The following is a 27,131-nucleotide window of genomic DNA, read 5'->3' as shown; positions in this document are numbered from 1 at the left end:
ACATACATTTACAGATTTGGGGGGGTCTTTGATTCAGATGTAGCCTGGGAGATTTTCCTTGGTTTCTAAAGTGTTCTTAATATAAAATGTCTGATGTTATGTTATATTGCTGTGCACTTCTACGTGTATAAAAGTCACCCACAACCCTGTTGCTGATTTATCTGTATCAGCAACAGCTGTGGTTGAGAGGGACTTTTATTTCCACAGAAGTGCCCTGCAATATGACATTCAAAAGATACAAATGAAGGTATTCTCTGATCGAGTGGTGAGCTTACCCCCTAGTTGATTAATGACCCAGACATGTGGATAAAAATATCCAAACAATACAGAGTACACACAGGAGGCAACATTAGTAAGTAGTGAGAAGGATATAAAAGTCAGTGGGTGTTTGCTAACATTTTAATGGGTTGCTACCTCATGTCACAGAGTGAAAGAGGAGCAGCACCTATCAACTGGTGTCCTGCATTGAAAGTGCAAAGGACTCTGAGTAGTGGTAGCAGATGGACCAGCAAGATACCAGGGAAACTACAATAATTCTAACTATACTATTTCACCTATGTACTAAAGAAATGTTTAAAATATATATGTGTCTAGATGTATTTGTTGTCGTGTACTGTTATTCAGTGTCATCTTTCGAAGGACAATAATTTGAACCCAACATATTCTTTTTGTTCATGTTCAAATACAGTCCCATTTGGCTGCCTTGCAGATAACAAGATTGTGTCTCATTTAATGGTGGCTGAACCAGAGAAGATCTATGCCATGCCTGACCCCACGGTTCCTGACAGCGATATCAAAGCCCTCACCACACTCTGTGACCTAGCCGACAGAGAGCTTGTAGTTATCATTGGATGGGCAAAACATATTCCAGGTAAATATTTTTTTACCATACTTCAGTTATGTGCATCATCCCTTATATTTCATACTTTGAGTAAACTCTTTCTGCACATTAATCAATTTTCTGCTTCTGGGGACTTCCAAAACTTGCTATAAACACTGGCGCTATTTAAATCATTAAAATAGTGTCTTCCCTGGTGTTTAATACAATAGACCCTTGTGTGTCCTATTTTAATTTTATGAATAGCAGCGGTAGTTAGAACTACTACTTTTTAGATAAATCTAACTGTAAAACCCTTAAAACCAAAGCCTCTTTTAAAAATGTACAATTCTAATTGATTAGAAAGTTACTGACATTGAAAAGCAAAGAGTAAAAGATCTACACAGTAACAAACATGTAGTCAAAGATTCATCTAAAAGGTTAAGATGTGCTGTGGCTATCACAGTTGTGATATACAGAGGTCTGCTAAGAGTTGTGATCTAGATTATTGACAGAAATGCAATAAGGCCTATTCTAATCTTGCAGTTTCTTATTTTATATGAGAAGCAAACTCAATTCAAATCTTGGAGTTCAAAATGTTCACAGTAATTGCAGTTTTCCTTTTCCCATGGTTATAAATAGCATTTACCACAGCTTACCACTGTTTGCCACATTTAGTAATATGCTTTACCATACTTCTCTGGGCTTCATAGGGCTTACCTATTAACCACATGTTCACTATTACTTATTTCTTAGCAGACGCTATTACATCTTGCTATGCTTTTACTATAGTAAACTTTTATAAGGGATAAAATAGAACACACATAAAATAACCCAGTTTATTTACCAAGACAAAAATATACAATAGCCTCTTGCTTTGTATGTTCATTGGAATTTTTATAATCTACTGAGGCTAAATTCCAGTGGGATTCTGGGAGATAGCCGGCATAAAAAGTTGCATGCAGGGTTTTAATGGTCTTATTTTCCTGGCAGTGCCAATCTCAGCGCCATGAGCTGTGGGATTGAGTGGCTATCTTTGATCCCCAATGCCAAATGCCCAACAGCTTTCATTTTAGACTTAAGCTGTCATCTATGGGCAGAGGTGGAAGCTACAACTCCTGAGTCTAAGACACCCAGGATAATCACTACACTACATTTGTTTTGTTCTGTTATAGCAGATAAATAGTTTAGCAAGTGCTGAAGGTCTTAGGAAAAGAAACCTCGTTTTTCTTGCATACAGTACAGAAAGTTGCATTTGGCAGTTTGCAGTACAATATGTGTTGTACATGGAGCCATTTGCTCATGCATCTTTCAATAGCATCCTTACCCTATTTAGCAACATACACTATTTTACCAGTATAAAACTAGCACATAATTAATCAGGACAACAATTTACAAGTTTGTTTTTTGATAGTTTTATACAGGGGTGAAATTCTCAACAAAAAAGTACAGGTACTCATATGCACAGCCAGGTGTAAACATTTTAAAAATTGAGATAATTTGAGTGCCAGTGAATAAATACTTAAAAAATGTATACATATTGGTACACAATACATTTATAAATACAAAATAAGCCTTAAAAAATAACCGAGTAATTATAACCAATTCACCATAAACAAAGAAGCTGAAAATGCTGAAAGCTTTGTCCTCTGCTTGTATCACTCAATCATGTACTGTAATATAACACTTAAGTTAAACCTTAAATGACAAGCATTAAGAAATATTACACTTTGCAGTAACTGCTGTAGAGAGGGAGTTTTGTTTCAAGATATCCTAAAAAAGGGACGATGTTATAAAAAATGGTATAATAAAAACAACTGTGCTATGAAAAAATGATACAAAAAGGTCTAAGTCCAACAATACACAATAGGGGCTAAAATACCCCTCAAATGTATTATGTAACAGGCACTACTACTACTAATGATGTACTTGGCCATTTTAATCTCCATAGTATTCTTTGAAGTCATCCCCATACTTTCCAGACCCTGGGTACTCCCCTACAACAGGACCTGGCCATGCTACAATAATAGCCTTGGATTAGAACATAAGCACTGACAAAGCGAAATGGGCAGAGATTTGTGACTCATGCCAAAATGAAATCTGATCAGAATGAAAGCTCGACCAATCAACATGCAGGGATTATACTGATGTTAATGGTGGCCAATAGCAGCTAACAGAAACAGAAGCAGTATGAGATAAAAAGCAGATTAAATAAGTCCCGGTACCCAGTACTGGCATCAAAATAAGTCCCGGTACGGAGTACCGGTGAGTACCGGCAGAATTTCACCCCTGGTTTTATACTATTTAAATGGTTTATTTTTTCAGTTAATGTGCCTTTGTCTTTGCAGTACTACTGAAAAGTTATACCAGTAAAAAAGTTCCATATCCCTTTTCCCAATGCAATTCTCTCTATCTCTCTCTCTCTCTCTCTCTAGAGAGACAGAGAGAGAGTCTGCTAAGAAATAAATAATATATATATAGAGAGAGAGAGAGAGAGAGAGAGAAGTGTATAACCCTCCTTTCTTTAACAAAAAAAAAATCAGTTTCAGTTTTCTTAACTTATTTGTCTCCCCTTAAACTAGTTTGTCTCTATGCTTTATACAGTAATTTCTTAATCAAATTGATGAGGGCCCCTTTCCCAGAGAGAACTGAAACCAATTTATCGGTCATGATACAACAGCTATGTTGCTAACAGTCGTAACGAACTGTCAGGCAATCGCAGTGGAGCTAATTTGAAGCCATTAAGTGTGCAGCGTTCGGGCAACAATTTGTTACAGTGGTTAGGAGCACTGCTGACATTTCTGAGCGCATTCGCTTAAGATCAGTTCTAGCCGAGACCAGGCAAATTGTAAACTAATTTAAACATCACTCAGTATTACACAGGCTGGTGTGTCTGAAATCAATGGATAATGAACCAGTCTGTGTTTTGTTGAATGCACTAAATATACACTATCCTCATTGTTTTAGTGAAGGTATTGCTACCCAATGTACTAAGATAATACTGCATAATACAGTGTTGTACATACAGTGCTGTATTATTATAATAATAATAATAATAATAATCATAATAATTATAATAATCATAATAATAATAATAATAATAATAATAATAATAATAATAATAATTCATTTTTTAAATGATTAAGACTAATGAAAATATGGTGTCTGAAATAAGAAGTGTGTGGGGTGTTAACAGGACAAAGCTAGTCAACTGAGAGAGAAAGCATTTATATTCCTTTATTTAACTATTCCTTTTCATTATTTACTTTTCAGATTGATGTTCAAAATGTTTATGTCATTTTTATATTATATACTTTACTTCTAACTGCTTTGGCAATAACGCCAATGTTGCCATGCCTATAAAGCACCTTTGAATTTGAATTTGAATTTGAAAGCAAATATTTAATAGGAAAGAAAAAATCCCAAATGACTTTATAACTGTTATGAAAATTCCAACGTCCCTTATCCTTAAGAAAAAAAGACACAATGGCAGCAGATAGCACTTGACCTTTGTTAAGGGAGAAAGCAGGTGTAAGAATGGAAGGTGGTGCCCTAATATCCCCTTTGTTAGCATGGCAGGGTCCCTACTATTAGCATCCTTTTATACTCTTGGAAATTGCTCATGCTTCTCCTATTCTGGCTCCTATCTGCTGGACTCTTTTTTATTTCTCTTTCAATTTTCGTCTGCGCTCGGATAAGCGTGTGCTAACACAATATGATTGAGCTGTAAAATGGAACCCTGTCGCCTCTAATCTCTTTTATGTATATACTGTGGTACTTCCACACTCCACTTCATTCTCTCTCTCTCTCTCTCTCTCTCTCTCTCTCTCTCTCTCTCTCTCTCTCTCGTCAGACAGGCGCGTGCAAAATGGGCTACAGAGTAACAGAGGCTCGTCAAATATTAGAGCTAGGTTTCACAGGGGTGTGATAAGGAGATTATCGGCTCAGTGGTCAGACGTATTGTTGTTCTGTGTGTCGGATTAGAATATTCGCATGGAACCTCGTTAACAGAATGCTGGAGGTGCTTACTCAGGGGCTCTGCTCGCGAGCTGCTCCATTTCCCAGTTGATTGAGGTGTCACTCTTATTGGCTGACCTGTATTATATGCATAAGCTTAGTCGATTGAGCTTTGAGGGCACAATTGGAATTTAAAGGAAATTGTCCAACTTCTGCTTCTTAAGGCTACAGGTGTCACAAGCTTAAGTCTTGGTTCAGAGTGTGTAGGAAGCTGCCTCTTTTACCAGGGTTTCATGCAGGGACACTGCATTTCTGAAGTTATCAGTAGTGGGTAACACATATTACCCATTGCATAGCATTTTCAGACATAATGGCTTTACTGCAAGCTTAATTAGGAGGAATGAAGAGCTAAGTCAGGTAGACAAATGTTTATGTTTAGGCCTTATCAGTGCATTAACCACACCATTTGAGTCTCTTACAGTTTTACCTCAGCATATACAGTATGATTTGGTGTTACAAGGTAGGTATGAGCTTTATTAGGTATACCTAAGCCTAAGGTAGGTGTAACTGGTTAAGCTCTTTGTAAAGCCTGAAATGGCTTGAATTGTTATCCAATGGGAGTCGTATCTGTTATGCTGTAGTATATCATCCTTTCTTCATCAAAATGAAGAAAATGTAATGCAGGAAGGTTGCATTTCCACTAGCTTAATTTGAAGAACCAGTGAAGAATAACATTGGAAATGGGGTCTTTCGCTTGGCTAAGGTTGAGTCAGGCAGATTTTCTTTTTAGTAATAATAAAAATTATATCTTAGCTGAGGGAAAGTCCATCATTTTCTCAACTAGGCCATTTACGGGTGACATGCTCTGTAGGATTAGAATGGAATTCAGGCAGCAGTTACCATTTAAGAGCCAAAAGTGCAAGCCTGACGGTTAAAACGGGCCACTAAACAGCTGGAGTAAAGTCCCTTGTTGTCACCTTTTTTCCAGGCCTGCTCTTATTTGCTTCATCCAATCTCCAAATGAGTGCATGTCTATCACTGCTCTGGCTCTGACACTCTGGAAATATTGATTAATAGTTGCCCTAAGCTCCTTTTAGCAAATCAAATTTTCACTTTTAGCGAGGATTTCATTCCTGATTTATTCAGCAAAGTGAAACACACTAAATTAACTTTGACACTCAGGGAAAATGGCTGAAAAACAAAGCTTTCTAGAGAAGAACTAAATGTAAATTGTGTGGCAGCACATTCTTTTTTTATATATAAACTGTATTTTCTATATACCATACTTTGTATAGATAATATTCTCCTATATATTTTTGGTGATATTGTTGTTATGTCTTATAACATTTCCTGACATTATTAAGCATTGGTGCTTCATGCACTTTGAGGATCGTTTTATTTTACATGCTTTGTTGTTTCATTGACAGAAAACAAACAAACAAAAAAAAACATATGCAATTCAAAAGTCTTATTTTGTATCATTATAGTATACTAATGCTGGAAAGCTTTCATGTGTGTATGAATCCAGGTTGAGGAAGTCAGTAGCTACCGCTGGGATTGGTAGTAAAGAGCATTGGTCTTCTCTGTTTCCCTGCTCATGTTGAGTCAGGTAAAGGCTCTATTAATCCGAGGGTGCTCTTTCACCCCACCTTCTCTCCCCCAGCTCAGGTAGGCTTCACTCCTGCTTATCCTAATTTAAAAAAGAGGGATTAATTACCTGGAGGGCAGATTATCAGCCTGTCAGCACGATTCTAGTGAGGGTACACACTGACCTGGGGACTGGAAATGTGAGCACAAACGAAAAGTGAGAAAGAGATAGGCACTGGGTGATAATAGTAAGATTTGCTTGGATCTGACAAGCAGAGTCAGCCGTTTTTAACTGGCCTGCTCTAATCCTCCTGTATCAGATGCATCACACATGCACTTTGTCACCTTGTGTTTACACTGATAACATTAAGGTTATTTTGCCAATTGCTTTAGCTGCAAGTCTAACTCTAACCTTACATTATAGTTATCAAACGCGGGAAAAATAAATCGGAGAATCAGAGTCGAAAATGTGCTTGGCTTTTTTGGAGGTGGATGATTTCCTCATCACTCAAGAGCCCCTGCTTTCAGCGGGCCATCAGTCTACACTGCCTAACATAACACAAAGGGCATGTGGCTGAGGTCATTTCTTTTAACAGGCTTAATGTATGCTGCTTATTGTTTTTCTAAGGGTACTAAGGGTGTCGTTCTGCTCTACCATAAATGTATTCCTGTCTTTAAATCTGCAGGCCATTGTTGTTTGTGTTGGTATTTATGGTGTTTTGTTGTGTTCATGTACTAGTGGTAAAGTTTGTTTTTAAAAATGGAGGTTTGCAGTTTTATCATCAACCTTATTATGCATGGGCAATCTTATTATACACAGGTCTCACGCCATCACCTAATTATACACTGTGTAGAATAAGACTGTAAAACCCTGTTTCTAGGAAAATTAGCATTCATTAATAATAATAATAATAATAATAATAATAATAATAATAATATGGAAATATGCATACTATTTCAGCACATATAAAATGTAATTTTAAAAATCTTAAAAAATGTTTGAAAAGATTAATATTGAACATACATTATTTACATTATTTCTAATAGCATGCAAATCCCTATATAACTGACACAAAGCTGTGGTAAACACTGACTTTTAGGCTACTCCAGTTCATAAATACCTGCTATACAAGTCTTGGCATGAACTTTTGAGGCAGTCGCCCACATTGACAGATTCTGACAACCTTTGAATCCAGCTGCAATTACACTTTCTGACAGGACCGCAGAGGAGCCAATGCCAGCTCTCAGATAGCCACACAGAGATCCTACTTTCATGATGAAGCCTGTTTTGTTAGGGAAGGAATGGGTTAAAACTCACTTTGCCTCCTGCTCCCATAATGCACAGAGACTGTTTCCATGCAGCTGGCAGAAAGTTGAGCATGGCATGTACCTTAAGCACTTTGTAAGCACTTTGTATCTTCTGCATCAGTTTCAAGCAACATCTTCTTGCAGCTGGTTTCACTTGCATGAAACATTCTCTTTCCTACATGTTATTATTCTTTCCTAATGTTATTATATTATATTATTATGTTTTACTCAGTTCGGAAATTATTTTAGGTTTTGTCATGTTAGTCCACATTTCAGTATTGAATTTAAATGTATTTCTCGTATTTACTTTTTATTGGACCAACTACATATGTCCCTTCACAAAGTGAAAGTTGACGTTGAGAAGAAAGAACGTTTCAAATGATGTTAAATACTTGTTAACTACTGTGCTTGTTGATTCTTTTGCCTCTAATTGAATGCCTGAAGAACTGAAGGGCAGGTTGCTGCTGACTCATACTATTTCAATAAAGCTGAAAGGGTTAACATTACAGATCAGTTATCGGTTCTAAGAACTGTATTTTTTCTGAATACTCCTCTGTACATTATACCTATTTACTTCAGTATTCCATAGTAGAAGCATTGAAAAGTGTAGTAAGCATAGTAAAAACAGAGCAAAGCACAGAGAAGTGTGGTAAAATATAGTTAAAAAACAACAAAAAAAAAACAATATGTGTAGTAATTGTGCACATTTAAAATTGTAATCTCTTTTACATTTTTGTTTGTTTGTTTTTTACTATCATCTTTTAGGCAAGTTCCAAATTTGTTTACCATTTTCTTAGATACACTTCAAAACTACATTGCTGTTATTTTGCACTTAACATCACATAACAATTATAATATCAATGAGATATATTACGAAATAGCAACTAATATCTGTAGTTATTGTGCCTGTACTTTGAGGTCTGTTTTATTTTTCCTCATTGTCAAAGCCTGACAAAAATTAGAAAAGATACATTTATTTTAAAAAAAGCTAAATATTTTGATGTAGTAAAATGTCAACCTTCACATGCTGGTTCAGAAACAAAACAATGTGAATAAAGACTAAATCATTTTTTATGCGTTGATGGCTTCTGTTCTTTAAAAAAAACTTTAGTTTTTGCTACTTGTTTACTGTAAACAGTGGGACAGTACTGTTTTTGTTTTTGCCCTGCGAACAGTCATGTGCCATTAACAATATGTCACCTGAAATGGCAACCTTGTTTTGTAAAATTCCGAAAGCTCCAGCGTCTCCATTTTTATCTGTATCTCGCCAATCCTCTGTTTATTTGTGCAGATGAAAAGGATGCACAGTGGCTATGCGGTGCTTGCCGGCTTGGTCAGGGCCATCAGCCTTGTTGACTGGGGTGTGATTGCCAGTTGAAAACACGGCATTATTGCTCATTGTTTCCCTCTTATTAGTTTGATTACATTTGCAAATCAAATCAATCCATCAGACACGATAGGGCCGCGTCCGCAATTTGAAGGCCTGGTAATCTCCATCTAATAAGATGCAAATGTGTCACATCGGTAAGTAACCAATAAATCATCGGCGTGTCTTCAGCAATCATTAAATATCAGAATGAACAGTCAATTTTTAGTATTTTCAATTTGCGATATGCTGCTGGAATATAAAGATAGATGGGCGTAATTACACAAACCAAACACTATTTCAGTTCATTCCAGACAGCAAATTTAGTGGAAGGTATAACTGGCCTGTCATCACACTACATTATTTCTGGCGGTTCATGCAAAGTTCACAGACAAGCATGAAATGACCATCGTCTACCAAGCCCCCAAAATAACAGTTCAAATGGGCCATCCTTTCCATCAGCGAACAAGCAGGCACGGAAATGGGATTGGATTTGAGCTGTCGGGGAACTCTGAAGTATTATAACTCTTCACGCAGCAGTGGATGTAGGCCATGCATCAGGTTAAACAGGATCCCTGACTAAGGGGAAATAAGAGTCTGCTGGATTGGTTTTACCCTGAAAATTGCCTAATGGTGTTGTAAATTATTTACTGGTGGGGCTTAGTTTACTGAGAGAGGAACTTTGTATTCATAATTTGTTGGTTTATTAGATCATTCTAATTTTATACTCCCAGTTTCTCAAACCTGGTTATAGGGCATGTGCTGATTAGGTAATTCCAGGGTTCCTATGCTAGTTCTTCTTACTGTTTCATTGCACAGCTTTGCAGACGGCACCTGTGTTGTTATAGCGCTCCTGCAAGTAATGCTACAAACAACAAACCAAGATCCAGGTGCAACCTTTGTGCCACTTTACAATCCCCAGTCTCAGCAAATTAAGCATCTGATGTAAGACTTTCTTTTAAAAAAAAGTCTTACAAAACATCTGTACGGTATATGTATTATACTTGTGTTTCCCCCTTAAATATGTTCATGAAAAAAGCTGTGGAGCAGTGAAGGCATTCAATCCACTTCTACAAATGCTCTTTTTGTATTATACTTGGAAGGCATTCAAATATATAACTTTACATTGTATTCTAAAATTTCTGGTTTCCATGTCTACCTATTCCTAAATACTAAATATATTCTAAAATAACTCTAACGGACATGTATAAAGTGCCAGTCCTATCTATTTACCAATGCCTATGGCCTGCCATTTGTAACGAAAACACGACAGTTACTAAGTATGTTTTCCAGCCTGCCTTAGTTATGTTTACAAGTATACAGCTATAAAGTGGAACAGCTACATCTTTAGCAGTCAGTGCCATAAATCCAGTTGAGTTCGATAACCAAGAGAATAAATATATAGTGAGGATCCACTGGGAAATCCCTTGCTTCTAATTATTAAGAGCTGGAAGCATGCTTAGACACTCTGCCTATTCCCCAGTCTCTTTTTGTCGGTTTTAACAAAGAGAATTTCTGTACCTGGACATATTTGTAACTGTCATACTCCTAGGGTACACAAGAAAGACAAAAATAACTTTCTGATTTGGCTTTAAAAAAAACACTATAGACTTGGAGAACAACCCAATTTAGGTAATGTCAAGGGACCCATGGGAAAGGGGGAACGGTAAGCAACAGAGCGGAGCACATTCTGCATATTTGTATGTCGAAACACAAAGATTGGAGCAGAAAATAAAATATAATGTGACACCTAGGGGATTGTCTCTGTCTGCTTGAAACCAATGTTGTTGTTGTTGGAGACATAGCAGTGTGGCCTAGGTAGTGCATTCAGACACAGTTGTGATAAATATGAAAAAGGAAATGTTTCACTTCTCTGATCCTATTTTCACTGCCCAATGACTGACTTGAGATGGTAGCACCCTCTCACTTTAGACTGAGAGAGCCTCTACTAATTATTATTATTTGTTTATTTAGCAGACGCCTTTATCCAAGGCGACACTACAGAGACTAGGGTGTGTGAACTATGCATCAGCTGCAGAGTCACTTACAATTACGTCTCACCCGAAAGACGGAGCACAAGGAGGTTAAGTGACTTGCTCAGGGTCACACAATGAGTCAGTGGCTGACGTGGGATTTGAACTGGGGACCTTCTGGTTACAAGCCCTTTTCTTTAACCACTGGACCACACAGCCTCCTATATATACAAACTATAACATTAGCAAGTAGCAAACTTATGAGGGTTTGTAGAATATTCTGATGGAATTCAGTCTTGTTTCTGGGAACAATTTTTCTGTGGGTTTCTTTTATTGCAGTAAAAATGATTTTGTCCATGTTTTGTCCCTCTTAGTTCTCACCAGGGATGCTAGAAATCAGTTTGCTGCGGGAGGATTTTCTATTTTGCCAGATATTTCTTGTTTTTATATTTTTTGGTAAACATAAGCATGGAACTTGTTTTACGTTTACATGCTTTATATATAAAATATTTGCTGGCACTTTCTGCAGTGTACATGGCAGCATACAGATCCTCTTACTACCAACCAAACTGTTTCAGCCAGCACGCAGTATGAATGATTGGAGATGCTACCAATCAAATTGCTGTTTCAACCAACACGCAGTATGAATGATTGGAGATGCTACCAATCAAATTGCTGTTTCAACCAGCACGCAGTATGAATGATTGGAGATGCTACCAATCAAACTGCTGTTTCAACCAGCACGCAGTATGAATGATTGGAGATGCTACCAATCAAACTGCTGTTTTGGCCGTGCACAGTATGAATGGAGATGCGGCCCACAGGAGACTGTACATGTGAGTGGGAGTTTTTCTTTCTCTGTGTGATTAAGACATGGACGTTTACATCAGGTGATACATACTGTTCTGAAAGAAGTCTATAAGTTTATCTTATGCTTGTTTCGTCATTCATTTTTGTGTGGGTTAGGCATCTGATAGCTACAAAGCAGTCTGAAAAGAAGGCATGTGATGTATCTATGTTGGTATTTCTTTTACTTTGTTTTGCTACAATTAGTCAGTGTGTTCTCTGAGTAGAAATAATGGCTTTTATCATTGCGTGTTGAGGTATGCATCGTGCATTGCAACTCATTTTATTGCATTCTCTTAGAAGGCCACAAGGGGCCCTTTCTTGGAGGGCACTGTGTGGGTGTTTCAATAGAAAGCTGAGCAGTGATGCAGACAGGGATGCCCCAGTGCACAACACCTGCCTTCTCTTTGTCAGCTTATTCTGTCCCTCCTATCAACCCACTGCATTGTGGTGGCGTTTGTTCCAGGATTTATAGGTTATCTTTATCTAGTGCTTCATCTGTGGGTAGCTATTATAGCTGCTTGGCCTGGTTATTGTTTGGGCCTGATAGATCTCTCTGTAGTTCATCAAAGGAAGCCAAGTGGCTCAAAAGCCATTGGGTCCAGCTGATGAAGAAATACGAGCTATCAGCCCTGGTAATGGCTGTAAAATTTCATAATTACATGGCCTTTATTACATTGCATAATGATCCTGAAGCAGTATGGAACAATTAATTAAGATTTTCAGCCATGGCTTTTTCAGAAATTAAAAGGTGCTCATTGCTGTGAAATGGGGAAATGGCTTGTCTTAAAAAGCATTAATACATGTTTAAGGGGCCTTCTCTTTCAATTTAAACGGTGCCATGCTAATGTCAGGAATGTTGCTGAGTGCTTTAGTGATTTTTGCACATATTTTTACACTAATGTTACATATGATCTAGACACTGGGTACTGTGATAACTTTTTTTAGTTTTTAATTTTACACAGTAGAACCTGAACATATATCTCAAACATGAATTTATTTAGTCTCAATACGGTATGTTCAGGGACAGCTTTAAAATATATATATATATATATATATATATATATATATATATATATATATATATATATATATATATAAACTGTGGTTTATTGTTTGAAATGTTACATAACAACATGGACGATAATTCTCTACTCCAATATTGCAAAGCATTTGATTTCAATATTGCATTATCTATTTTAAAATTGAACCTATTTACAACCACTTATGAAAACAAGAATATTGATTATATAAATTATTTTGCTTTTGGACAGGTACCATTTTATATTTTTTAAGTAATTGTTCTACCATATTTTCTTTCTTTCATATCCAGTTGGGTTTGTCATGTTTAATACCCTCCAGTTTGTAAAGAAAATCCAAAAAACTAAACTGAAAAATTGCTAGTTGAAAAGAGTAGTAATGTTCTAAAACACATGCGGCTGCCCTGCACTGGGAATACACTAATGCCTGAAAAAATTGTGACTGTGTCTGTAGCATAATGGCAAAAAAAAATGCCGGCTTTCCATCATTCATATTGCCTGCTGGTTTTACAGAATTGGCCTCATTCCTTATGTGTCACCATAAAGAAATCTGTTTCTGATACTTACATGAGGACAGCTTTTGGATAGATTCAAAGGGTCCTCACAGACCAGTTGTTAAACTGAAATACCAAACGAGACAAGCTGTTTCTTTAAAGGCTTAGTTTGAAAAAAAAAATATATGTTTTTATATTATTAAAAACAACATATTGGTGGGGGTGGGGTGGGGGGGTAAAACTATGCTAATATTTATATATTCCTATTTGTAATATGCAGCAAACTGCAAACCCAGACTGTCCTACACAGACCCTGACCCATTACCCTACATACAATTATGTTGCAATAGTACCACTGTTGTCACAGCTTTTCAGTAACCATGATTTTGAAGAAAAAAAAAATAAGTCTCTAATACACTGTAATTTCAACCCTTATATTGGTTTAAACGCATAGGATTTTAGGACACATGAAGGAGTCTTGTGGAACACATGAGGTGAATATTTGAGGTGACGTACATAACATAAATTAGGAATTGATTGAACTTTTAAACATTCAGAGAGGAAAATCCTTTAGGGTGATGCACATCAAAGAGAGCAGCTACTGCCGACAAGCCCTTGTGTATTGTGTACACAGCACTAATCCCCTTAATAGGAATTTTTGTGAAACCGCTGTCATTCTTGCAAACACAAGCAGAAAAATAAAGCAGGGTGTCACTACCTCCTGCTACACTTATCATTCCAAAACGCGAAATGGAACAGGAGCCGCAATGTCATTCCTACCACCCCTCACTGCCGTGGCAACAGTGAAAACAACAAAGTGACTCTCGGAAGGGGTAATTAAAATGTAAATATTGATATTTTATTATTTGAAATGGCTTTCCAGTGTGGCGTTTAATATCACTCCATCTGTGCGTCTCTGTTTGGCGGTCACTTTAGTGCAGCCCAGGGACTGGAAGCAGCGGTTCAGTCCCCCGTTATGTCAAAATGCTTGTTGCCGCTTAATTCTGATATCTAATTAAGTGGCAAAATACAGTCCATACAGTAATCCATGGAATCTTAACCAGCTGCTTGGGTATATTTAGAATTAATCTCCACTACGAATCAGTCCTAATGTATGCAATTAAGAGTCTGCCGATTTGCTAATTAGGTGTATTAGAATCAAGCAGTTCTTTCAGACTTATCCCTTGGGCTATTGTAAAGATCTGAAATAAAAGGAAAATAAAACATACAAAAATAAACCACCATATCCAGTTACAGCATAGAGAAATCAGTATTTTATTATTATGTTTAGCCCAATACATTTTCAATACAACCTCAGTTGTCAATTTATTTTTTGGGGCTTCAGAATTAAGAAAGAGTAATCTTCCAAAATTCCAGCTTCCAACAAAATGTGGTAGATATGTGCACAATGGCCTATATTGCCAAGCTGGAAATAAAAACACTTGTACCATATTATGAGGTAGGCAATAAGCTCACAGTGGAAAATCAGGGTCATAATCTAATTATTCAAGTAAGGGTGAAGGATTATTTTGATTAGGAAGGCATGTCCATTGTCATTTGGCCTCCAGATTGTACAACCCAAAACATACAACTAGGCCTATTCCTTCTGTTTCACATATTTTGTAGTGAAACCAAAAAAGCCACAATGTCCAGTTGCTCTGTTCCTTAAACATATAATAATTGTAGTACATATAACCACTGAAACCCCTGGGAAATTTGGAAACGTAATAAAAACGGTGCTGAACATACAAAAAATACAGTATATGCAGTATATGATATTTTCACAACTGCTTTCTGTGCTGTTAACATGTATTTTGAGTCATCAGCTTCACTCTAAAATATGAAAAATTAGGAAATAACATATTAAATAAACATTGAAACTAAGGGGTTTCTAAGGGGACCCCTTATATTCCCCTTAGTAGCAACTAAGGGGAATATATATATATATATATATATATATATATATATATATATATATATATATATATATATATACACTAACTTATATTAGTAAGCAGTCTGTCTTTCTTGTGCAGTTTCCTTTAATAAGAAAAAAAACACCACTGTGTACTTTCAATACTGCATTGTGAATGAAGACTGTGCCTTCAAGGTTTCTTCCATTTTTTGTGGTACACAAGGTCAGGCCACCTCTTTTTCTATACTCCTACGCTTTGTTGTACAGGATCTGGGTAACTCCTGTACAGCATGCCTTTTTTGTCCCTGACAGGCGAATATTTGCTTAGCTGATAACAAGTGTCCTAAATGGATTGAGATGGCCACAGTAGTGTTAATGCATCCCCCCTTCACCCCCCTCTACTCACACAGTTCTACGGCTTAGATTTGTCTGCCCTTGTTTCAGAGAGATGAAAGCAGTACTGTGATAAAAGAGGAGGTCTTTTCAATCTGCTCGCTGGCACTTGTCATCAGTACACTGTAGTTTTCCTCATAGATCCTCCTGAGAAAAGGAGGTGAGGGACAGTTGTAAACAAATAACAGCAAAGTTTTCTTTGTCTTTTTTTTATTCCTTTTACATTTTGTTAGAGAAGCGGCCTATCCTATCTTTGAAGGATAGCATACAGAGGTTGGCAGACAGGTTTGCATACTATAGTCGCTGACATCTCTTCATATTCCCCGGCTTGGACATGTTTTTAAATTTTAAATCTGGTTATCTTGTGTATGCAAGGGTTATGAGTATATTTGAAGAGAGCACATTGCTGGAATTAGACTACAGATAAGTACTTATACTTAAAGATATTAAATGGGAAATGTGTTTTAAGACTTGAGCTAGTATACATTTATTACAATTGCAAGGGTCATCCATAACCATTAAACACTCAATAGTGCTATTAGAAATACTAAAAGAAACTAGAATTCAATGACAAAAGTATTTTTTTTTTGTCATCAAAAGTCTAAACGTTTGTCATTTCACTTTTTTGTCTCTTTGAGTACAATTAGAAGTGGCTTTTTGAATGATTTGTTAACCTTTTGTAAATGCTGTCTTTGATGAAAACTGTCTTCCACAGTGTTACTTTCATATAAAAATGACTAGCACAACCAGTCACATGCGGTTGCCTGCAGGGCTCAAACCTAAAAGCTTCAACCAACATGATCCCGCAAAGCAAATCCATAATTAAACTGAATTTATAACATATTACGAGGAGCCTAGTGGAATGATGACATAGGTCTGGAAGTGCATAATACCAAATAAGACTTCCCGGTAGGGGTTAAATTCGCATGGCTGCACCGCAGCCTCTTTCTGTCAACGTTCAGTACGGGAGACAGACATTTATCTATTCTGAAATGAAAGTGTATTTTTGAAGACTAGCCATCAGATATATTTTTGGTGTGTGCCCTTCACACATTTAAATGCTTAGCCTTTTTTTGTAAGGTGACTGCAAAGTGCATTAGTTTGCTTTAAAAAAAAAAGAAAAGACCGTAGGTATTTGACAAGTGTCCATGGCGATTGCATCAACTGCGTAGGCACGTGGCTGAACATAGCAGAAGGGCTGAACCAAATTTTATGGGGGTGAAGAATGTGTTGTGGGGGGTGAAGAAGAAGGAAGGGGTGATGCCATCTATATGAACAGTTCTTTTATTTCTCTTAGAATATACAAGTTGTCTGTGAAGCATGAAGAAAAATTATAATAATTTAAGATTATTTTCTATTTCTAACATTCTTACCTGAATAACACCGGGAACTCATTTGTTGTGCAGAATTGTTGCTGTAATTCGGTTCATTCAGAACCTTTTACTGCAGGTTCAGGAGATGTGAAATGTAATTAAGGTTAAAATAGTTCATTTTTTTAAAAGGAAATAACACGGACAAAAGACTGTAGTGCAACTTTAAAGTTTCCATGCACGTAAATGTCAATAGAGTACCTTCTCCATCATCAGCACTAAATTCACATTGATGCCTCTTTTCTTCTCTGTATTGATCCCTGCATGAGAACGTAGATTTGTATCTGTTAATTAATGCGTCCTGAAACAGCGTTTGTATTAATCAGGCAGATAAGAAAAATTGGATGCCTGCACTCGCATGACAACCGTAAAAGTGCTGCCCCTGATAAAATCATTGATGGACCTCAATAAAAAAAAGTTCCTCCTTCCACTCAATAAACTAATCATCCTGCTTTTAATTATTCGGCGAAAAGATGTGTGGAGATTGGGGAATGTGTAAATCTAATTATTTACTAACAGCGGTGTCTAGGAGGGGAGAATAGGCCTGTCACAGAAAGGGGCTGCAAGCTATATACACCGTCCATCTGGTGCTGCTGGGAGATTCTTTCTTTCTTTCTTTCTTTCTTTCTTTCTTTCTTTCTTTCTTTCTTTCTTTCTGTCCTCTCATCCATCTGCCTTTGTACCTCTGTCCCTTCTTGCTTTATCGCATTTTCTTGACCTTATTTTTCTAAATATAATTGCTTACATCATTTCTTAAACCTCCAATACATAAGTGAATAAAAAAGTAGAATGTTTTACTGTATTTAAGATTCTGTCTCATCTCCCATTACATCCACCTTTCAAAACCAATCAGCAGAAGACAAGAAGTGTTGATGGTAATGATGTGTTAACAAAATGTATATTTTTAGCAGTGCCAGCAAGCTGTACAGATCTGCTTACAAGAATACCTCATCCTCATATTAAAGACCCCCTTAAGAAAATCTTGACTAATCCCTTTTGATGATTTTATTAAGTACTAGTGGTTGGCCTTGCCAACTGGCACTATGTTGCTTTTTACCAGCAGGCCAGAACAATCACCAACTGCTCAGCACTGTTCTACTGCTCCTAATGAGATCAGAGATGTTAACAGTTTGGGATAATAAATTAGCAGTTGTTATAAACAATAGCCTGAAACGTATACATAATGAGCAGCTTGCCATTAGTGATCAAGTCAGGAAGAGATAAAAACGAACAGATTCAGCAGTGAAGCCTTTCTCAGATTGGCTCCTTAACAGATGTTGCTAAATATCACCTCCTTATTCCCACAATGTTGGATTTATGTGTTACTGGCATCATACAGAACTACTTGTCCACGGTTAGAAGTATCATTCGTTAACAGGTGTAGGTAGTGTTCTTAGCAGATTTTCTTCCAGTGTTCTGTACAGCTAACTATTGATCATTCTAACATCATTTACTAAAAAAATAAGTTATAACTTTGACTGCCATATATACATTTTAAATTAGCCAATATGTATATATTTGCCGCATATGACATACATTATATATATATATATATATATATATATATATATATATATATATATATATATATATATATATATATATATATATATATATATGCACATTCTCTACGTCCTGCCCTGTGATAAATATGAATACAGGGTTATTACCATTTTTTTTAATGTATTTCTTACTTGCTTTTAATAAAATATAAAATACAGACCTCAAGTCGTGACATTTCCACCAAATTTTCACTACACAGAAGTACGATTGACGATTACTCTTTCAGCTCATGTGATGCCTAAAATTGATTCTAGCAGTGTGCTGGAGAAGATAAGGTTTTCCCCAGGAGCATTAATAGAATGTTAATAAAATCACCCCACAACTTATCAATGTGTCTCTTTTTCTGAACAATCCTGGAATGAATAGCTAGAGCAGTCTTTCAGGTCAGTGTTGAAAAGCATTGTGGGATAAAACTAATATTGCTCAATGTGCAATGTGCTTCACCTTAATGCGTTCAGGGGTGCTAAAAGATGTACAGACTAACATTGGTTAAGAAATTACTACTTAAAAGTTATATTGCTTAAATAAGTCAGTCATCTTTAAGTGAATAGTATCTTATTTTACATCAATATTTTGCAGGTTATAAACATTCAAGTACCTGCTTTAAAAGTGTTTCTGGCAGTTACCAGCTATGACAGCTGCTATTGTCCAGTTTGACAAGTACAAAATAAACAAAGGCAATAACTATGCTGCCTGGCTTGTAATGCATAATGTGAGCTCAGCAGGGTGTGAAGCAAGTAAGAAAACATGTAAGGCATGGTATCACTCCCTGCCCCCTTTGAAAATGGTTTCAGTACATCATAATAATTCAATTGTGTTTTGTCTCTTTTTGTTTTGACAGGGTTCTCCACTCTGTCCCTTGCTGACCAGATGAGCCTCCTGCAGAGTGCGTGGATGGAGATTCTGATCCTGGGAGTGGTGTACCGGTCGCTGTCCTTTGAGGACGAGCTGGTCTATGCTGAAGACTACATCATGGACGAGGATCAGTCCAAGCTGGCAGGCCTGCTCGACCTTAACAACGCCATTCTGCAGCTGGTAAAGAAATACAAGAGCATGAAGCTGGAGAAGGAAGAGTTTGTCACCCTCAAAGCTATAGCGCTTGCTAATTCAGGTTGGCAGATTTGTGTGACTGTTGGCACATTTTCTTCATGCCATCTTAACTGTTTTCTAAGAACTTCTGCTGTGTTGGCTTCTCCTAAGAGTGCTTGTCTAAATTGTCTAAATCTTTAAATATGGCCAAAATTCCCTTCAGTTTTCTGATGTGGTCATGTCAGTTAGTGAGTAGAATTTGAAATAACTTCTGTGATTTAGGTAATCATTTCTACTTCTGACATACTGTAAAGATACTATAGAGCCTCCAGTATTTTAGAAAATATCTTGAAGCAGTCATCTTTTGTTTACTCTGCTTTTTGAAAAAAACATGCTCTCAAATAGTTTGCCAGCACAGAAGGAGTTAATTTGAATTTTAAGTGCTGAAGCAGCAAAGAACTGAAATTAATTGTGCACCCCCACCCGCCCTTTTGCATTTCCCTAATGCTTTAATGTGGTCCCTTTAGCATTTGCATAAAGCTCACCTTAGATCCCTCTTTAATAAGGTGCCGATCATTCAGCACCTGGATGTCAATAACATGCTCTGATGTTGCATACCATTGACAGCCCCGCCGTGGCCCTCCATCTCCTTTTGTTTTGACCCTATCTTTGAACTTTATCTTGGTTGCTGGCCAGTAGTTTTCCATTTAATTACAAGAAGGAAACTGTCAATAAAATCTGTTAAATGGGACGCAATGAGCGGCTTGAATGGGCGGGCGGCTATTTGTTCAAATTCTACAGCGTTCAAGGTATTGACAGTTTGTTTTCTGGGGCCATATGTGACGATCAATCTCAGGCTGGGCTCAGCCACGCTGAAAAATGAAAAACCAGATTGCTTTTGCTTGCTTGCGGATGACGGCTCCCTATTTGGCCAGCCCGAGTGAGATGAGCCCTTCTGCCCAAATTGCACCCCCGAGAGTCGAAGCGCGTGACTCTTTTGAGAAATTATTTTTTAATTGATTTTGTAATTAACAGTTCATCTCTTATATTGATTCACAAATTCCCAGACTGATAGAAGGGAAATGGTTTCTAACAACAAAGTTGCACTTTTTACATTTGTATTTGTTCCAAGTAACTTGGCCCACATGCCTCTATGATTAGAATAAAGACATTCAAATACATATTAACCAATTTCTTAAATTTCCCAACTAAAGGGTGTTTACAACACTAACAAGCACTGCTCAATTGGTTCTCAACTGTGTTTAACTGGTTGTTTTCAAATGTATTTATTCTTCTTATAATTGTCTACATGTCTCATTTTGGCAGTTGATTTAATATTTCTATATGTTTTTGTAACTTCAGTTCAAGAAGAATTAACACATGATAAAAAATAAAATAAAAACATTTTAGGGCTATCATTTAAATGCACATCAGAAAGCTTTTTAGAGCCAATCAAGTTTAGCATTTTAAAGCTAGGAGTTATTCAGTCTAAAAGTTTCCAAAACAATATGTATGCAATAGTTTTATCCAGAAAATAGTTAAATGGGCATTGCAATTGGTGATTGTCATCTCTGTTCTCTATTGTACTTAAGTTATTCTTTTTTGTACTGCTTACTTTATCACTTTAACAACAACCCTATGTGTAACACTTGGGGTGTGACACTTGAGCAGCAAATGCAAAAAAGAGAAAAGAATAGCACAGCCAAAAGTATTAAGTCCAATGTATTCATCACAACACTTACAAGTTCCCAGTACAAACAGAGCTATAGATTTCCTCTGTGCTCTCATCTGATTTCCCAATTCTTTTTAAAGCTCTCTAGGGGACTTGTTTCTTACATGTCAAGTCACAGATTTTGCGTTTCTTTAGGGCCTGTTTTGGCAGTTTTTCTTTGCACTGTAGCTGAACGCTGCATTGTGCGAGTTCAAAGGTTTGCCACTGAGGAAGCTTGGCAGTTAGAGGTGAAACTTTATTCAAAACTGAGTGCGGAGCATCAAAGAGAGGGAAGTTCTAGAGCAGTGCAGCGGAGTATACAAAACACGCTACTTCATTTTTGTTTTTATTGTTGAGAATAAATAACATAATGCCAGGAAGGTGGTAGGTACACAGACACTGCTAAGAAAACAAAAATAACATTAGCATTTTGAAGGGCAGTGTCATTAATTAATTCCCTCGATACTAAGCCTTTGCATTAATGACAGTAACCCTTAAGATATGTGGGAAAAAACCGTGCTTGACATTTAATGTACATATACAGAAACACGATTCTAGATAGTTTGGATGATGGATTGTTGAATGTAGTAAGTGAGTTAAGTATTAAACCTTATCATTGAGCTTTTGGTGCTTCTCAGTGAAAGAGGAGGGCAAATTAAAAAAGAAATATATGACCAAAGCTTTTTCTTAGGTTGAGGACAATACAGTTTAAGGGGACTATCTTCTAGGTTTTCCTTGGAAGCGTTCAGGTCTTGACAACTTTGAACAAGATAAATATTTATGTTATGTAGGCCTTGATATGGAAATGTATGTGCATTTGCTGTTCAAAAATGTCCTAGAAGTAATAATTGAGATCTCTAAATAATTTAAATTATGGATTCATAAAAATGCAGGAATACATAAAGACAGGGAAACCTAGGTGTATTTAAGATATCATAAAACAACAAATATATCTTCTTGAAATTTAAAAGCTCTGCATTTTTTGTTTGCTAATATAGTTTTCTGTTTAAAAATACACATTCTGGCACTACGAGGGAATCTATAGCATGCATGCTAACTCATGTATTATATGCAAAATATTTGTAGTTGCATGCATTATTTTGCATGCATTCACTGACATTTGGATTAACTAAACACGTGAAAACCCCTGGGGTTCTGTTACATGTATCTGTAATTAGCAGGTAGCCTGTCATCGGAATCAATACAGTGTGCTGAATGATTTAAATATGAATATAATAAGGCAAATATTTTGGAGCAATCACTTTCATTTTCTTTTTTTTTGTCACTAGTCTGTGCTGTGTTGCAGGCACCAATGCCTAAAATTCTCCTGTCAGACAATCTTACTATCATTGACACTCTAGCAGAGGCCTGTCTAGTGGCTAGCAGCTTTAGCAAGTTCTAAGTGACCTATTTCTAAAAGGCCCAAACACAAATTGAACCCTAAATGCTTGCACAAGCAGTCAGTGCTGCTGTTGTTTTTTAGTGTGTGTGAAACAAAATGTTTATTTGAAAAGGTATACTTATATTACATTCTTGTTGCAATTAAGTCAGTTGACCTATCTTAGATATTTTGTTAAAACCTGACTTATTTCTCATATAGCCAACACCATTTCATTTGTATTGAAATAGGTCAATAGTAGCATCCCTAGGAGCATATCCTGGTAATTGACTTGAAAATACAATGATTGTTTGTTTTATGCCCCTCACACCCCAATGCTGTTTGAGACCTTCAGGAAATAATTCTGTTGCTTTCTTTCTGTATTCCAGACTCAATGCACATAGAAGATGTGGAAGCAGTTCAGAAGCTTCAGGACGTCTTGCATGAAGCCCTCCAGGACTATGAGGCCAGTCAGCACGTGGAAGATCCACGCCGGGCTGGCAAGTTTCTGATGACCCTCCCTCTCCTCCGTCAAACCGCCACCAAGGCTGTACAGCATTTCTACAGCATCAAACTGGAGGGCAAGGTCCCCATGCACAAACTCTTCTTGGAAATGCTGGAGGCCAAGGTCTGATTTGAAATATCACAGGCCTTTACCCGCTTTTCGTGCACAGAGAGTGGGTTAGGCCGCGGCCGCTTCAGCTTAAAGGGGAAAACAAATTGAAACTTTAAATGAGAGCGTAAGGGATAGAAACGTTGTGTTTAAATTAAAAATAATAATTCTAATTATAATAAAGACTGCACTGATTATTTAGCAGTAAGACTGTGAACCAGCTTTCAACTCTTTTTTTCTGACTTTCTAAAGCAGTTTTGTGCTGTCAAACTTTTTCACAAAGAGGTCTCTAATTGAAGAGAGAAGGAAGCCAGCCCTGCCAAAGGATGGAAATCCATACAATGGATGCCAGCGAACTTATTACTAAGCGTTATGTCCCCAGTAACAAAGGAATCAAACTGAACCAGTTGCACCGTGTAGAACAGTACAGTGTGGTGCATTGACTGAATGCAGTATTAGGTTTCCTAGGAGCAGTCTCTAATTAGTGGCCAAGTGACGTTTGGATCGGCTGCTTCTTATCATTGCGTTTTCCATCTAGATCAGTTACAGCCATTTGATTCCTTTATTGTTTTCTTTCAAGTCTTCCAGATAATTCTTAGGTTTTTAGCAACTTATTGTAACTATTTCAGGGAATAGTTTAAGCTTTATTCACTCATGCAATACTAAAACAACAAACATACTGCATTTCTTTTTGGTGCGGCTTAAGTAATGAGGAACAATAATGAAGGAATAATAATAATAATAATAATAATAATAATAATAATAATAATAATAATAATAATAATAATAATAATAATAATAATAATAATAATAATACACTTTTATGAAAGTTTTTTTTTAAATTATAGTTTTGTTGATAATTGAGATTTGTTTTGTACCAGCTTTACCACTTTCAGCCATTTTATTAATTGTGTGAATTTTATCTTATTCAAGCAATAGTTTCTAAAAGGGAAGGTGCATAGTAACACATATGCAATTTATGTTGTGTGCCAGTCCAGTCAAGAACGTAATTTTTTAAAAAACACATGCTCAAGCTTTTACTTCTATTAGATTACACCTACAGCATATTGACCAAAAAACACCAGAAAAATTATAAGAAAATGAATCAAGGTCGTACAAGATAATGGTGTCTGTATACACTGGATACTTACCTATATTAAAACTGATGGGTTGTGAATACACTGTCATTTTAAAACAATGTGAATACAAGAACTGTCTATGGCAATAAAGCAATGTCAAGCTGTTAAAAGAAATGACAAGGCTGCTTACCAAAAGTATAACACTAAAATATATCTGCAAGTTTCTGTTAATCCTAGTTTCTTTGAAACTACGATGAAATCAGGTTCAAGACTGTTACAGGGTGTAATCTAATAAAATGGCCAATCATAATCTCCCCCAGATTACTGCAGTTGAGAAGTTTAATAATAAAACAATAACCTCCATCATCTGCTATAACCAATATATCAGTATTAGTAGCTTCTCCCTATACTCTCTAAACATCCTTAACCTGTGTACACGTATTGTAAATTAAAGATTGTAAACCTAACCTAAGACCATTTATTGGAAAAAAAAAATTGTAGTTCAGCTTTTCAATGTTTCATGTTTGCTGTCTTTTCCTGAAACTTTTTTTTTTCATGTTGCATTCAGACTGTTGTCTTGTTCTTGTGGTGTTTAAACTTCTTGTGGTGTACGCTTTTTTAGACACAGGGTAGAATTAGAGACAATATTGGATGTACCATTCCTCAGGAGATTGCAGTAGTATACTTTATACCTTACTGATTATACGGCACTTCCTCATAACTATTAGATCAACAGATCCGAACAAATAACTCTCTACTGGCAGATAATTGAAATAAATGATATTTTCAAACAAAAGGGATAATTTGTGTAACGGTTTATTGTAGAATAACAATGTATATCTTAGATGACAAATGAAGAATTTGAATATTTCAGAATAGCTAAGTATAATTTTGAAAGAAATGCTGTAAATATCGCTTCCCCTCCTCCAAATCATCTCAGTTGTTATTATGATCTTTACTCTGTGTGGTTGCAAAACTTTTTTGATGCGGACATGTTTCCAAAACTACCGCTTTAACTTCGTGTGCTTTAAAAATGTAAAAGGAAAAAAATGATAATAGGTTGAAGGTCTACTTTTCCTTCAACCCTGTTCTATAAATACTGTGTATCTATCATTACCTATTCAAAACTATATTGTAGATTGTGATTTCTCAGTAGAGAAGTGACTGTACTGTGATTCTAGACTTAATAATCATTCATAGCAACACATGAGATGGCCAATAACTTGAAGTTTATAGCTGTGATAAGAAGTTCAGACGTTGGCACTTTCATTTAAATAAATACACAACTCCTGGAGACAAGGTGCTGTTTTTGTTTTAAAAAAATATATTATCACTGATCTGTAGAAGACAAAAAAGAGACAAAAGATTTTTTTAAAACAAGTTATTTTTCAGGGTTTAAGCTGAACCGGGTAAAATAAAAGCAAATATGTTTTTAATTTTGAATTTATGTTAATCCTTATATTAATGGAAGGAATGCTTTTTATATGTAGCTTCAGTATGTAGGGGTTTCAAAAAGTGACAACAGTTTGGCTTTCCCCAAAAACATTTGAGCATTTTCTGAGTAGATTATTTCTATAATTTTTCTGGTGTTTTTTTTTTTTTGTTTGTTTGTTTGTTTTTTTTAAACTAGAAAAAAATATCAAGGATTATTTAGTAACATTAGTTTGCTTCACAAATACTGAATTCAAGGAAAGTATGTAGTAATGCTTATAGTTAACTGAGATGTGAAAACAAAATACTTTTCTCAACTGATGTTCCAGCTTAAATCTTGCAAAGAAGAATGTTTTAAGTTTTTCTTTCAACACCTTACAATGATATTTAATATAGAAAGGTGTGTTATTTAGCCATACCAACATTTTCGTTTTTTTTTAAATGTTTTCTTATTTAAAGCAATATGATTGTGCAACACACAACAATTGCACTTGTGTTTCAATTAGATCAAAATGCTGTATTTATTCCACTATATTGCATTTAAATGATAGGAATAATGATATAAAAATGTACAAACAACTGCTATTTTTTTTATAGAAGAGGTTATGGGTGTTGGTGGTTGTATTTAAATTATTTATGCATTTGTGTATACCTGCCAACTAATTTAACAATTGATGGCAGTCTTACATGCAATTAAAAAAAAAAAATGATTAAAAAAAGCTTAAATAAAATTTCCAGGAGTTGCTGAAAACAGCTTGTAGTGAGAACCATGTCTGTAGTTCTCGATGTGCTTCACATCTGTAAAACAATTAACTGTATATTTTTGTGATGTGTATCATAAAGTGTGCTCCGACAATATGTCCATTTGTGTAAATGTATTTATTTTACATTGTATATATTGTTCAATGCAAAAATAAAGACCTATGATTCTGTAACTCCGATCAGTTCAGATGTGTAACTCCAATTATGCCTTTCAGGATGATGGTAGAGCAATATTAAACAAGCTTCCACTTTTGACGTCTCTTTCTCTGGCGTGTGTTATTTTTCAAAGTTGCACACAATAAATGTTACATTTAATATCTCTATTTACAAATGTAAAGGTTTTCCTTAGTCAGGGTAGGTTAGTGAATCATCACACCGTTATCCGACATGAAATGAACAACTCAAAATAAATATAGTGGTTCCTATGCAATATGAATCTTTACACCCTGTAAATGTTATAAATGTTTTTATGATTTCATACTCTACCTGTTTAATACCC

At 36.1% G+C, this 27,131-nt stretch overlaps 1 protein-coding gene across 7 annotated transcripts in view; it reads left to right on the top strand.

The window, feature by feature from the left end:
• The window catches only part of esrrga (estrogen-related receptor gamma a), a 256,814-nt gene extending 229,927 nt beyond the window's left edge, over nt 1-26,887 (top strand). For 6 of the 7 annotated variants that reach the window (XM_034018872.3, XM_059025329.1, XM_034018875.3 and 3 more), the window contains 3 exons: nt 689-871; nt 19,471-19,740; nt 23,137-26,887. In XM_034018872.3, the coding sequence (XP_033874763.1) occupies nt 689-871; nt 19,471-19,740; nt 23,137-23,381 (698 nt within the window). In that variant the 3' untranslated portion in view covers nt 23,382-26,887. The remainder of the gene's footprint in view (nt 1-688; nt 872-19,470; nt 19,741-23,136) is intronic. The other variant, XM_034018871.3, reaches the window with a different exon arrangement.
• Nucleotides 26,888-27,131: the final 244 nt, after the last annotated feature.

Source organism: Acipenser ruthenus, chromosome 6 (genome assembly GCF_902713425.1).
Source record: "Acipenser ruthenus chromosome 6, fAciRut3.2 maternal haplotype, whole genome shotgun sequence".
Lineage (NCBI taxonomy): Eukaryota > Metazoa > Chordata > Actinopteri > Acipenseriformes > Acipenseridae > Acipenser > Acipenser ruthenus.
Note: the sequence above shows the minus strand (reverse complement) of the source record. Positions and strands in the feature narration are given on the sequence as shown.